The sequence below is a fragment of the Coturnix japonica genome, chromosome 7 (genome assembly GCF_054131305.1).
Source record: "Coturnix japonica strain WE chromosome 7, WE-NBRP24, whole genome shotgun sequence".
Classification (NCBI taxonomy): Eukaryota; Metazoa; Chordata; class Aves; order Galliformes; family Phasianidae; genus Coturnix; species Coturnix japonica.
This window is the reverse complement of record NC_140669.1, coordinates 4,374,507-4,390,509: the sequence shown is the minus strand read 5'-3', so window position 1 is coordinate 4,390,509 and position 16,003 is coordinate 4,374,507. Positions and strand designations below refer to the sequence as shown.

General features: G+C 35.0%; 1 protein-coding gene across 8 annotated transcripts in view; it reads right to left on the bottom strand.

Annotated features, from left to right (window-relative positions):
• The window catches only part of LRP1B (LDL receptor related protein 1B), a 553,348-nt gene that overhangs the window by 161,836 nt on the left and 375,509 nt on the right, over positions 1–16,003 (bottom strand). For all 8 annotated transcript variants that reach the window (XM_015869156.3, XM_015869153.3, XM_015869152.3 and 5 more), the window contains 6 exons: positions 15,808–15,948; positions 12,243–12,368; positions 10,655–10,771; positions 7,934–8,014; positions 6,132–6,299; positions 4,659–4,841 (listed from right to left, as the gene is read on the bottom strand). In XM_015869156.3, the coding sequence (XP_015724642.2) occupies positions 4,659–4,841; positions 6,132–6,299; positions 7,934–8,014; positions 10,655–10,771; positions 12,243–12,368; positions 15,808–15,948 (816 nt within the window). The remainder of the gene's footprint in view (positions 1–4,658; positions 4,842–6,131; positions 6,300–7,933; positions 8,015–10,654; positions 10,772–12,242; positions 12,369–15,807; positions 15,949–16,003) is intronic.

Sequence of the window (16,003 nt, the reverse complement as noted above, 5' to 3'; positions counted from 1 at the left end):
TTGTGGTGACCACCAGCATTTGGAAATGTAAAGCTGTCTCTTAAGAGAAAGTGGTTATGACATTTAAAAGCACAGGGGTATTAAACTAGAATCATCAAAGGCAGGGATTGTAATAGGTGAAGAATAATAGATTGCAAAGCTACTGCTTAACAGTGTGTGCATACACATGTTTTTTATGAACATATCTCAAACTGCATTTTGAACTCTCAAGTAGAAGAGAAGCAACATGGACTTATCCCTCCAATGAATAAGGAGACCTTGCACTATGCTTCTACATACAAACTGCTTATTTATAGATGTCTATCAGGAACAAGAAAGGTGATCCAGGAAAGATCCAGCAAGAGCAATGTCTGTGGATGCCCAAAGACTGGTTCATGATGCCCAAGACTTAACTGCAGGGCTGGTATCTGCAAACTGTTGCACAGCATGAACTGATGTGTCTTCCTGTTCAGCCTTCCCAGTTCAGATGAAATCTTCCCAGCAAGAAACCAAGACTGAGTATGACTTTGTGGGGCCAGTAAGCATGACAGTGTGGAATAAATAACTGGGATAAAACTTGAATCTTACTGGTTATTAAATGCATCCCAGTACCTAAAATACTACAGGCTATCAGTTAGTCAATGTCACAGAGATTCTGTAAAGATGCCCCACAAAATGTAGCATCCCTAGCTGCAGTTCTACTGTCTTCCACAGCAATGTAGTAGATTTTAATTTCTTACAGTGGAATTATTTTCTAGTTAGCCTAAGATTAACAAAATAGTTTGCATTTGTTATTTTGCCTTCTTCTAATGGGAAAGGCGCCATCCTCCACAGAGAATGACAACTGGATACAAATACAGTGAACCAAGAACAACAACAACAAAAAAATATGCTCCTGTAAAAGTGATGCTGTTGTTCACTTTCAATGAACAACAGTAAGAACTGAAATTTCATTATTATATGGCAGTGAATGTTTCAAACAGCAGAAGATAATTTTACCAGTGCAAAATCATATGGAAACATAAACAGGAAGAAATGTTGTTTAGAATCAGCAGTACTCCCCTTTCTCCTATAATAGTCAGGCCCAAATACCCTAGACTGCAAAGATAAGAATGAACAGACACAGGAAAACAAAGCTGTATGTATTACAAGTACACTGCTTATTCCCACATGCAATCAGAAGTGTTTCATAAAAGTGTCTATATTAATTATCTTGAAGTGAATATTGATTTCACGTATTATAACATAGCAGTAAAGTGAGAGCTACTGGAAAACATCAATGTCAAGCGAACTAGATGGGTCCCAAAGTAAACTGATGTAGCTATCAATAGAGCTCTTAATCTGTTTTTTTTTTTAATCTTTTATACATACAAATATTTATGGAGTAAATCAGTTTTCCTGCATTCCCCTTACTCTAATGAAGATATATGTTATAATAAAAAATCCATCTTTCTCTATGATAGCTGAGACATGCTCTTAAGTAGAATATACTCACAAGATATAAATCTTAAACAAAATACAGAAGAGATGGACTTAATGAAATATTATGACTCTCCTGAAATCATTACTTCAAATACACTCAACTGCTTTTGCTTTAATTCCCCTTACTGAAGCTTACACTTCTGGTTTCCAAAAGCCTTTACAGTAAATTTGAGCACTAATTAAGTGCTCAACAGACACCTTTTATTTTCCATAACTCTTACATAACCCTGAAGAATTCACTGTAAAGCAGTATATCAGAAGATCTGAACAAAATTTACATGGAAGAGTTTGATTCAAATGCTTCTTTTCTATTTCCTACAAATATGAGCAAGTACAATAGAGAATTAACTTTTATTTTATTTTTATTATCTTTTTTTAAACCACTGAGCTCAAGAAGTTTTTGGACTGATGATTTATTAAATTTCAGGAAACCCACTTTGATGAGAGCTGTCTGCATTCAGTCATCTTAGACTTGCTCCTGGCTGGTAAAACTGTAAGGTAGGTTTAACCTCACACACAAAAATATACATGTTCTAATCCAACACATTTAACAAAATGCCGCAGCTATGCCATTAAGCCAATTATCTTACTTGGTTTGGAGGAGAGGTAAGAGTTGAGTCTACATGCTATCTGCAAAGTAGGAAGTCTGAATAAAAAGGATGGATTTATGCAGTACATAAAATTAAGATGAGGTACATGCTCATAACAATTTTGGAGATCAGAATCTGAATTTAGAATAGTAACTTTAGCCTAATCTAATCTAGTCTAAGTTAATTTAGGAGTATCTCAATCTAATTTAAAAGCAGAAACGGGCTAGAAGCAACCCAACACTACTTATCTCAATCAAGTAGCTACTGTATCTCTTATCCTAGTGATGCTCAAAACTCTAACACATTATTTATCACATCATTGCAAACATCTGCAAATGACAAAAGATAAAAGAGATGAGATATCAACCTCAAATCTGCTAATGCAAGTTAATAGATCCGTAGAGCTTCGGCTGACACTGCTTATCAGTTTATGAACTGCACAGATTGCATGGGTACAGTGCAACCAACAAAAATACTTAAAAGTTTAAAAATCAATCAAGAATTAGATGTTTTCACTTAATTATAAAGAGGTGATTAAAGAGACTTGACAGATGTCTTTCAATATTCAAAAGCTTGTTATACTAGTGAAAAGATGAAGGCAAACAACGATGCTCGCCGCAACGATTCAGATGATGTTAGTAAAAGTTGATCCAACTGTGAGAGACTAATTACTGAAGGGCAATACAGAACACCCTGTATAGAATTTCTTAACAGCATGTCAGAATAGGAGCTGAATATTACAGATCTTAGAGGCTACCATTATCCTATATCGAAAAATCGCTTGCATTTGTAAATTGGACACCTCCAGTTAGGAATATTTAAGAGGAAATTAGCCAGTTTCTCATAGCTCCTATAATTCTCACAAATACAAGAAATTGGTTGCTATTATTTCTTTCAAATAACCTACAGTGTAAATGACATTCTGAAACCTGAAAGGATAATGGTAGAAACTGTTCCTCATAACACCATTACTTTTCATTACTCCCACCATCTGGAACGAAGTGGAGAACTCGTGAAATAAAAGATCTAATTCAGTTTCCTCTTCCAGTGCATTACCAACAGGTTTCCTCTGGAACTTCAGTTTTCCTCCCCTTTAGGGCCAGTGGAAGGAAAAAAATGAAGAGTTTTCTATGGAACTGTCAGAACTGATTGCTAACATGATAGTTCCACACAACTATCTAGTGTCTATATGGTGGTTTTCTATAGGTATGGTAGAGGGAGGATGGTTGGACTAGATGATCTTATAGGTCCTTTCCAACCTTGTGATTCTATGATTCTATGAATGATTGTGATCCTTTAAATGAAAGCTTTGAGTCTTAGAATTCATCCAATGCTAGATGAAAGATTTTTCTTTTTTTTTTTTTTCCCTGCATTTATATAAAGCAGCCAGAGAATTCACATTTCATCCTCCATACTACCAAGTGACGGGGACGCTGCACTACCTGCACACGGCTATAAACCTGAGTAAATATATAGCAAAGAAAAACACTTGGAGAACTCTTCACCACCTGGATTCCAGGAAAAAGACAGTGCACTTCAGAAGTGCATTTCCTGTTTCAGGTTTCTGGCGGTATATTTTAGGGAAAAGTCTGTTCTATTAGGAAAGCGAAATCTCTTTTCATTTATTGATGGTATTTCATTTAAAAACAACTTGTTTTATATCTACTTTCAGAGACTGCAGGAATGCACTTTCAGATTTTGTCTAGAAAAAAGTTTTTATCTTATACTTCTTTATTTGGACACAGTTACTTCTGTAAGCTTGAAATCCAGTTATCAGCAAGCAATCAAGTAGTTCACCACATTAATAATGAATTCAGTTCATACACATTCCCAAATACTTTTAGACATAGTTTACATAACTGGATCTCAGCACTTCACGTGCGTAGTTATAACACAGACAGATATTAGAATATGTTCTCTTTTCCACTAATAATTTCAGGTAAAGTTACTACCTATTACATACATCCCCTGCTGTAAATTTTGTTTTTATAAGATGTTTTACCCTCAATATTTCATTGAAATTTGAAACAAAATTTAAGAAATAATACACTTATGACCTACATTCATTTCATGTTCCATCTAAGCATGACTTTGAAAAATCCTAATGCAAATGTTAGTTAAGTCACATTCTTTCCCAATTTTTTAATGAAGCACTGTAACAAGATTAGATTTTAAGCTTTCTCTGAGAACACATTTTTTCCTCTCAAAATAGAAGTTCAAATTTCCAATGCTGCAGTTCTAATTCTTTGAAGTCTACTAACTAATTACTTTATACCATTTCAAATTGCTTGTAGTGCCAAAGACAGAAAATGAAAGAAAATACCTGGACTTTGAAGTACTATTAAATGCTAAATTTCAGTATTTGTTTTGATGTACTGTTACAGAGAACAGTTTGAGTCTTACATAATTTCAAAAGCCTTCCATTTCATATTATAAGTCAGAAAATGGGTTAGAGTAGCATATTAATGTTTTACTCCCGGTGTAAATAACATCTCAAGTAGTAATGAACACTAAGATGAATATTCCTATTGCACACCTATCAGCAAACCACACACAGAGACACAGATGCAGTGTGAGTAAATGAGAGCATGATTTACAAAGACATACCTGTACTCACACAGGAGAACTTTGTCCTTTCATCACACAGCCGTATAGTTCCATTACAGCCTTTTTCATCACTACCATCTTCACAGTCCTTTTCTCCATCACAGCGCCACAGCTCAGGAACACAGTTCCCATCAGGACTGCACTGAAATTCCTTCCCATTGCATCGTCCAGGAGTGGGAGTTTCTTAGAAAAAATGGGAATTACACCAAAGAATATGCTTTGTGAGCTTTTTCCATGCAAAGTTTACAATTAATTAGAATTCTCTTTCTTAATCAAAGCCAAAACCAAAGTCTGCAGGAATAACTCAAATCCCACTGCCCCCTCCTGTCTCATCAATCCAAAAATCCTTCAGACAATCTCAAAGCATTTTCAAGACTATGGCCTTCTCAGTTTTCTTCTCTTTCCCAGACCAGCTGTTTATTACCACTGCATTTAGGAATCATAATACACCAACAGGAATAAAATGTGTTTAAAACACTGATAAAGTTAAACAATCCTGTTTATCCAAATAAAGAATTATTCTAATAAGTTTTGTAGCACTGCTTGTAACATTATGGTTTATTTTATCAGATGTTGCTTTGCTTTTTGCTTTCAGCATTCCATCTTAGAAAAAGCAATACTAAGCTCCTGGACAAGTGTACATAAACATAGCAGAGCAGGACACCTTAGGACTGATGATGACTGTAAAACACTTATTTCAGACACAGTGGCTCAAATCCCAGGAGGACACAGTACTGTATGAAAAGGTAGGTGAAGATTTTATGCTCTGACGTGGGAGTGAATTAAGAGGCAAATTAATAGTTCCAGATCAATTATTTTGGTAGAGATAAATATTAATACATTTTGTAAAAACAAAAAGTTAATGACTTTATTGTACTTTGTTAAAACATTCTTATGCTTCAACATCACAACCATGCTCTTGCCTCCCTTTCCTAACACCCTACATCAGGGGATAGAGAGCTCTCCTTTTCCCTAAGGAAAGCCTCCTTAAAACCTTCCATCTCTGCTCCACTCATTTGTCCTTCAGAATAGATTCCCAGGGGGTTTTATTAACTAACTCCCTGAAGAGCTGGAATTTGGTTGTCCTAAAATTAAGCTTAAGATGATGTTCAAAATCTGTATGACCGTCAGCAGCCTGGTGAAACTTAACACCAAAATTTATAGTATGATTATTGCAAGTTAGAGGCTAAGTCTTCACTGCCATCTGAAAAAAACCCACCGTGTATGTATTGTATGCCAACTATATATATCCCTGTGCGTGTCTCCTCTGAACTTCCTGGAACCTAATTCCCTTTCTTACATGCTGCTTGAACACTCACCCCCTGCTGGATTCATGAGCTATACTTATTTTCTATACCAAGCAATGCTTAAAAGCATTCTCTCTTTTGCCACTGACTGAAGTCTCCTGTATCTACAATATAATATTCTCTATATTTACAAGAGATGAAATGTGGGAGGAATAAGATAGCTAACCTTCCTTGGTGCAGTTTGTTCTGGTTTCGTCACTGTAATCTCCACAGTCATTGTCACCATCACATGCCCAATGGCTTGGGATACATCTGCCATTATAACACCTGAACTGATCAGCAGAACATGAGTGGATGCAGCCTACTTCATCACTTCCATCACCACAATCATCATCTGCAAATATTGATTTTAAAAGATACTTAATCTGAATAAATACACCAAGTGAAACAAGCTATTTCCAGGAAGGAAAATAACACACAGTAAATAAAACAGTATTTTTCTTAGCTTCCAACAGGTATACAGTGAAATTATTTCTAATACACAGATTCATCACCTATACTGAGTTGGAAGGATCACTAAGTCACACTATTGATTCTGAGTTGAACAAACCAATGGATCTCAGTTGCTCCACACACACCTTGCTATGTGTGGCCTTTTTCCATCTTCATAGCCCTCCCTTTGGACGCTGTCTAATAGCTTTATGTCCTTATACCACGGCACCCAAACTGCATGCAGTGTTGGAAATGAGGCCACACATTACAAAGCAGAAGGGACATTCCTTTCCCTTGCCTGGAGGCAGTGCTGGCCCTGAGGGTCCCCTGGTTACAGTCAAATCCTCTTGGCTCCAGAGCACACTGCTGGCTCAGATCCAACCTGCTGTCAGCTAAAACCCTGAGATTACTTTTCATACGGCTGCTCTCCAGCCTCTCATCCTCCACTTTGTTGTGCATACAGCCAGCATTGACCCCTCCCAGGTGCAGAATCTGGCACTTTCTCATGTTAACTCATGTGGGTGGTGACTATGTGGTCCTCTGGGCTGTTAGGATCTTTCTGTAAGGTCTAAATGTAAATGAACATATGGTTCCCTAACTCTACTAATAGCCTGCGTTGCTCTTTCATTTTTAGATAGTCTAAGATCATTACACTTACTCACACTTTGTCAAAATTACCAGTTGGCATTAGAAGGCTGTATATTTTCTTCATTTCTTTTCCTGCTTAAATATAGATAGCCACAAATTAAGCTGTTTTATTTTATCCTTAGTGATATCTTACTTTGTTCTAGTCATTACAACAATCTCATTGCAGTTCTGCTACTTTGACTGCGGTCACCAAGAGAAGGAAAAAAGCGCTACATAAGCACTATAGGGCTTCCTTACACAGAATTTCTGCACACTGTGATAATTTAGGGAATCTGCCCATATACAGCTAAAAATTTCTTTCGGCCTCAAAAAATCACAGTAATATCATATTCTGAGGTGAGAAAAGAACCAGTCCAATTTTGTTAAGACTGGCAAGACATCTCTCCCACGTCATAATGCTGGGAAAAACATTCCTGTGAATAGCTACTGAATACATTCCCTTTATGACAAAAGTAGTAATAACATCATAAGTCTTCCTAGACTTCCCATCTGACAAATGCCGTTTATTAAGTGGAATTTGCCCTCAAACAAGGTAGATACTTTGTCACTGGAACTGATTTGTTTCCTTAAAGCAGAAAATACATAAGCAATGTTGTTATCATTTATTTATTTTTTTTAAACAATTGAAGATTACATCATACTCTATTGTACTACTACATCACTCTGTATTCTACTCTATATTTGCAACCATCACCATATCCATGCCAGCATTTCTGACATAATCATTCAGTTTTGCTGCATTCTCCATTAGGTGAGTAACTAACAATTACTATTTATTTATTCTCTGAGCAGTTACAAATCAAACTGGTAATTTCAGTCACAAAAGAAAACAATAACAAAGCAATATCTTCCATGTTTTTTTCCAGATATTGAGCACTCGATACTTGCCTGAATCACAGAGCCATTTGCTGCTTATGCATCTTCCATTTTCACAAATAAATTGAGTTAGTGGCTCACATGTTGGGAATTCTGAAAAAGCATTCAAAACCAAAAACTATTTAATATATATAGTATGTATGTATGTGTATATATATATGCACACTATACATATATGCACACTATACATATAAATACATATATATATATATATATGTATATATATATATAGTCTTTAGTACCTTTCTTTCACTGTCTTGCATGCATGATTTAATCAAACCAAATACACTGTATGAAACATCTGTTTAAGAAACTCCAGAATGGAAGAAATAGTAAGAGAATGAAAAGAAATGATAGAAAGGCTTTTAACAGTAAATTAAGTTCAATATCTATCCTTTCTCAATGGAGATCAATGAAATGCATTCTTGTGTGTTATATGACATGGTCCTATACTGCCATCATACAAGGCTTGTCTCCACCATTAACTCAATAACTGATACAAGTGTTTTCAGCATTTTCATTTAGGTTAAAAAAGAAAAAAAAATGGTTCTCCAAATGCAATGGCTGCCATAAAAGACAGGAACTGGAAGACTACAAAAATCAGAAGATTAAGTACAAACCAAAGAACAGCCAGAGATAAAAGTTACTGCACAATGATGTAGTAAAATACAAAATCAAAATGTCAGTATTTACAGTCACTTCCTATGTGTTCTCCCATTAAGAAAAAAGAAGTAGAAAACTAAGATGTTATCATCCTTAGAGACTCATCCATTACTCTGTTACCACTTTGCTTTCACAATTGCCTAACATACTTCAACATTAAACAGCTTGATTTTTTTCCCCAACTTTTTCTTCTGAAATCAATGAGGAGGGTATGTGCATTGATGCCATTAAGATGTCAAACTGTTTGCATTATATAATTTGGAAAACGCAAGATCCACTTCACAAAACTTAGAAATTTACAGGAAATAATCTGGAAGTTTAACAATGTGAAAGGAGTAATGAGCAGCCTCAAATCTGATCTACATAGAGACCATCAAGGAAGTAAGGTGTTTCTCAGAAACCACCAGTTATCAAATGCAAACCATATATATATGTATGTACTTAGATATAGATATATTCCTTAGATCTTCCAGGGAAAGCTGAAAGTTTTTGTTTTTTTTTTCTTCTACTTTTAACTTTCCAGTATTTTTCTACAAATTTAACTATATTTAATTTTTTTTCTCATTTTTTTTTTTATCCCTCCCTGTCCCTAAGGCCACCCCAGCTCCCTTTGTCACACAAATGACACCTCCTGAAGCTGTTTCACAGCCATCCCTGCACTGCCTGGTAAACAACATAAGTGCCTCTTGAGCTCACAGTGAAGTTTCTCCACAGCGTGGACACCAGTCTTGTTTCCCTCTGCTATCCAGCTGTCTTGTAAAAGCTCTAATTCTTTGATACTTTCTTCACCCTTTTGTGATTGAGTGCAAATGGTATGGCAGATACCCAGATGGACACAAAAATGATCTTAAGCCTTGTTTCCTTTATGAAAGCAAGAGAAAAATAAGCACACTCTGCTCTCAATCCTTCTTCAGAAATGTCATGATTCTTAGCAAATGTGGTTGTATTTTAAGACAAAGTATGTTTAGTTACTGGCATCATTTTGTCCAGTACTGCTCACTGCAGCTATCTACTGATATAAGTATACATAAGTTCTTGAACCAGTATGGTTCAAGTTATTCATAGCTAAGAACTGCTGCACTTAAATATGATTTATAATGGTAACAAAAAGCAAACTACTGAATAAAAAAAAAAAACAACAAAAAAAACCCAAAAAACCACCAACAAACAACTGCATTTTAAACTCTTTCGCAGAATAATTCAGAGTAGTAAAGTAACGCTGATAGTTAGAATGCCTTTCGTTAGCTGTCAAATCACAAGAAATGATGAAAAATCAAATGTTTAACATATTTGTACAGCCACAGCACTCAAGAATAAAGGAACAAGATCCTCAAGTATGGAATAGACAAAGTTTGACAAAACTGGAAAACAGTGGGTGAAATCAATACTAATTAGATGATCTGGAGAAATATTCCAGATAAGCTGACAGAATATACCATATAAAACATGTGGAAAGAAATTACTAAGAGAACATTATGTTCTGTAAATTGATAAGCTGCCCAAGAATACTGGCTAATCACAGAAACTATCAGTATCAAGTGTCATCTCATATCATTACACAGACTGGAGTAATTTCAGAGACCGGAAAATACAGTGAGTCCAGTGAGAGTGAATAAGTAACATGAAACAAGCCAAGGGAATGCAGCTGAATACTCCACGAAACATATGAATATACATATATATATATATATATATATATATATATATATATATATATATATATATATATATATATATATATATACATATATATATATGTGTGTGTGTGTGTGTGTCTGTGTGCATGTGTGTGCATCTTGAAAATCCTTGAATGCAGCTATAAAGAATGTGAACTATGGCCTTAAAAAGTAATATCAAACTCAACAAATGGGTATTAACTGGTTGCTAGTCATGATGAACTCAAAATTAAACAGAATTCACTAAATGAGTCCTTCTTCCCTAAACTTTCTCATACCTGAAGTCCTTAAGATTTATCTTCATGGAGCACAGACTATCAGCCACGTTCATTTACACATTTACTCGCTATGTGTGTTTTTTCCTGTTTCCCACTGGAAAGGAATATTCACTCACCACAGGATGTCATTTCATCAGTTTGATCTCCACAGTCATCCTCCCTGTCACACAACCAAGATGTTGGAATACAGCGTCCATTCCCACAAGAAAACTGGTCAATCTGACATGTTCTTGCTGTCAAGACAAAACACTCCAAAAATGCAAGGGAAATGGACTAAATCTGATAGATCTTTTGGTTCAAAGTCTGTATGTAGAAGTCACAAATCTAGATGGTATCTCACGGCCTGGCTGCTCATTTCACTTTAACTAATCATCATTCACCTCCTTTGATTTCAACGGAAACTGAAATCTGCAGGAGTCTGTCCTATCTATCTTTGAATCATATACTTGTTAGTGTGAATACACAGTATTAGTCAGTAGAAGAACAGTAATGCTCGATAAAATAACATTAGTGCTAGAGCTGAAGTGAATCAGGGTATGAAAACATATAACTTACAATTGGAATTTTACTTGTTAAAAAAATAAATAGATCTGTATTTCCTACTATAAGCAATGATGTACTAAGAGTCATATTTACACACACACAATAAAACCAACAGTGCACGCAATGTGCCTGGCCTTGCTTTTCCTGAAATCTTTCCATCTGTAAATACACAGCCATAATGATCCATTAAAGGACATGACGTATGCCTTTCCTCTGATGAAACAAAGATAACCAAAAGAAATTATACCATGCAATTACACACATGATTTTGAAATCTGATAAATAGTACAATATCAATAAAGCCTAACTTATAAAGCTGATCCTATAACTGAATTTATTCAAAATGTGAACTCATAACTAAAACATCAGAAACAGAAAAGTAGATTATGATTACAACCTTGAATATGAAAAGACATCAATATGTATTACAGTCTGCAATAACTGTAATGGTGACATGGAATTTATATATCTGTATTTGTGCTAGAGAGTTTTTTAGACAAACTGCACAAACAACAACCCATGAACAGACCTTTCCATATATGAAAAGTTAAATCAAACAGAATCAATCCTGGGAACTTATGGCAAAGCTGTCTACTGCTGCATTTCAGTTAAAGAGCCATTGATGTCTGGCATTTCAGACAGCAAACATTCAATGGTTGTTTGGCATACTCTACTGACAAGAAATAACAATCGTGGATTTGGAACTCCATGATTTATTGCAGTAGAATCAGTGAACAATCTTCACCTCGATATTTCCTTAAAAATCCATTATACAGAAAATAAAATTACAAATGAAAACAATTTTCAAGGTACCAAGGGGAAACAGAGTAAGAAATTATGCTTTTGTCAGCACATAGTAAAATTTACTCATCAGAGCATGTTAACAAACAATTCTAACTGCCAAAAAAGATTTAGCAGGAACAAGTTTGTACCTAAGTAGTACTTTGACAGTCAGCCCATATGGACAGATTAAGTGCTGAATTACTTTGGAAAGCACAATCAAGCACTAAGATGAAGTAAAATATAATTTGTATTCCATCTAAGTGGCATCAACATCTGAATTAATTTAAAAGGACAATAATCAGATTACTAATAGCTGACTGGTTCAGTTCAGTACAGCACAGAATTGCTTATGGGGCTGGAATTAAGTAAAGGTATTACCTGCACAGGTTTTATTTGATTCATCTTCGTTATTACCGCAGTCATTAGCTCCATCACAAAGCCATCTCTTGGGAATGCAGCGATTATTTTGGCACTTAAACTGATTTTCAGGACAACTATGATTGACTGGGGGAAAAGACAGAGGAGTTTTTTTCCTTGGAAGACAGAGAAAATCAGCTGAAAATAACATATTAAATAATATTCCCTGGTGATGCAGTTAGTATGGTTATCTTGGATATATCATCATCATCACGACAAAAAAGCCTTCAGTAATTGAGTCAACAAAAAATACTGAAGTACTTAAACAGTACTCCAATAATTAAAGAGTACATAGTAATTGAATTCCTATGGAGGTCCTGTTTTAGTAACAACTAAATGATAAAAGTTAGCAACATTTAACAAGTACAGACAAAAAGAAATAAAAAGGGAAGAGGTAAAATTCTGACTCCAAAATAGTTCAAACACAAGGTTTAACCTGCATATTTGTAATATATTATAAATTAAAGCCCCAGGTTGAAGACTTATCACAGAAAGTCATGATCTCAGAAATTTAAACAGGCCTGAAACACAAAGGATCCATTTAAAACATACAAATTTTATTGCCTGTACCATGTATGTGATAGAACGCATGCCTGGAAGCATGGCACTCAAATGAGTTTGACAATCTGAATACATATATCCATCACACTGGTTAAAAATTATGCAATGCTAAATGACATTGGTTTATGTTGAATAAAACATGAAAGACTACATTTTCTTCAGGCTTTTATCTGGGGTGGATTAGGGCTGTGAATTTTGGAGGAATAGAATAATTGTTTAAAATTAAAACAACAAAAAGTGACATAAGAATTCATGTTGTAAAATGTAACAAAATATGGTAAACACTTGGATCCATCAAGCTCAATGGTTTTTGCTTTCAAGATCACAATTATGATCCCTGCAAATAACATTAGTAATAAAAAAAAAAATCCTCAATAAAACATATACGCTATACATATAAGCTGTCGAGTTATAGTTATGAGTTATATATAATGAGCATGTTATATATAAATAACATGCAGAAACTTAAAGAAATCAGTATTTTCACAATAGGCTTAAAATAATGAAATTAAATCTTTCGAGAACTGCAACAAATGTAGCTGACTTCTGATCTCTCATAAGTTATCAGACAGGTGTCACCAAACATTTGTTATGTAACAGTAGGTGAAAGAAAAAATATGGCTCCATCTATCTCAAAAACTTAACTGCATGTGCAAAGACTTAAGATACCTTAAATTCTAATAAATCTGGATTAACCAAAAGTTATTTAAGCCCTATTACATACATTTACTTAAACCTACTCATTTCTGGGTAGCCTATGTGTAATTGTAGAATATTTCTCACTTCTACTTAATATCGTAGGAAGCATGAAGTTTCTGAAAGCATACAAGTCATGTACATATAACTGACCTTCTCTCCTAGCTGTAACAAGTATGTATGTTCAGCTCTTTATATTAATAACAAGGTCTATTATTAGCAGATCTCACTCACCTACACAAGAGCAGTAAACTGTGTAGTTTCAAACGCTCAGTTAAAAACAAAAATCCCAAGCTCTTATCCACCTACTTGGTTATCTGGTCTCTTTTTTAAAGAGTTTAACATATATCTGGAAAGAAATGGTATTTAAAATGAAAGGACATCTCGCAGGCCTTTCCCTGACATTTCAGTAGCTTTTATCTTTGACCTTTATACCTATTCTGCCCACTGAAAACAACAGACAGTGAGCATGATACCAGTGGCACATGAAACCTTCATGAGTGTTTTTTGAGTGGGGGGTGAAAGAGCATTGGAAGTAACCATATTAATTAATAACTTGGGCAGAAAAGCATTCCAAGTCTTATTTATAAAGCAGCCTCACTTGCAATATAAATGGAGCTAAAGTCTGGTATAAACAACCTGATAACAATCAAACATGAAGACTTATCATTAATTTTACTTTATTAATAGAGACATAAACATTATTTTAAACATAATGTAAGCTTTGCTTTTTTTTATGTTTAAAATTTGTGTACATTGTGGTCATAACTGCAAACCTTTTGGACTAATTCCAGAAGAACCACCGAAGTTTCTATAGTAACTGTTGGAAAGAGATCACTGCTAACATGCTGGACACAAACTATGCATCATATACAGATTTAAGACTGCATGATTTCATTTGTAGCTGTAAAAATCCTGTGTGTATCAAAAGTTTTGATCAATGAATTAGCTTAAATTACACTAATTGAAATAAGAATCAAGTCAGCATTATCAAAAGATTTTCCTTCTCAGTGTTTTATCGGTTGAACTTCTTGTTTTAAAAATCCCTTGTACTGTTGACTAATGTTTCAATACAACTCAGATCAACAGAGAAAACACCTTAAAAAGAATTCAGAATTAAATCAGTAATGTCTATTTCACAGAGATATCAAAATATATCAACACAAAAAGATAGAACTAGCTATATGTAACAATCATGAAGGCTGTGTTTTTACAGAGGGTAACTAGCTCAGTGTGCATCAAGAGCATCAAGCAAAACACACAAGTTTCACCCAAGGACACAAATATTTCTATCAATGTTCCTCTCATCCTCATTAGGCTCCTACAAGACTCAACAGAAACACATGCATCCAATTTCAGATATGTAACCCAAGTTTCATTTGGCAACATTCAGGAAAGACTATTGAACTCTAAAAATACACCGTCGCCACCACAGCAAAAAATAAAAGCAATTAAAAACAACAACAACAACAACAAAAAGCAAAAACACAAAAACAAACAAACCCACTCAGATTCAAGTTATTTTGTCTCAAAGAGACAAGAGTGAGAGGACTGTGACAGAAGTATTCAGGCACACAAAACAATGCCTCAGAGTAGGAGTATATCAGATCTTCGTGTCTACAAGTGATAAGAAAAGGAATAATGTATTTTCATTTTTGTAGAGGAGATTTGGTTTAGAGAAACAATCAGAGAAAGGAAAGAGACATTTTTGCCAAGTCAGCTCTCAATTTATAGTCAGGTTAGGTAGCTTTCAGGAATGACACAGATACATGGTTTGTACACTTTCTAGCATTTCATTTCAACACCCCTCTACAGGAAAACAAAGAAACAAACAACAAATAATACAGCTGTACTAGAACAGTGTTTTTAAAGGTAGGGGTACATGTTACTAAAATGGAAAGCATTGTATAGGTTTTTTTAAAAGAAAAAAACTCCAGAATCACTTCAAGTAGGAAGGGATCTCTTGAGACCTCATTGTATAATTTCCTGTTCAAGCAGGGTCAGCTTGAACAGGGTTCCCCAGGACTATGTGAATCTGAGTTTCAAATACATCCACAGATGACCAATCTAATGCTGCATCCAAGTCAGAAGACCACCAACATTACTCTTTCACTATGCTATGAAACCAGTACTTGAGTGTTATTTGTAAATGCTACTGTTATTATATGTAGGAAAAGAAAATGAATGACTTAGAGGTTGCGGTTTGCTTTTGTCTCTCCTCACACTCCTATTTAACAAGCATGTATTACTCAGTAATAAAGATACTTACAGCAAATGTCAGCGTGCTCATCACTGCCATCCAAACAGTCATCATCTCCATCACAGCGCCAACGATCATGGATACAGCGCTTATTGTTGCACTGAAACTGTTCGGCTTTGCACAACTGCGGTGGTGGTTCTCCATGTTTAACTGCAAAATAGATACAACTAGTGAAGATTTGCTCAAACACAACAGTTATGAGCAC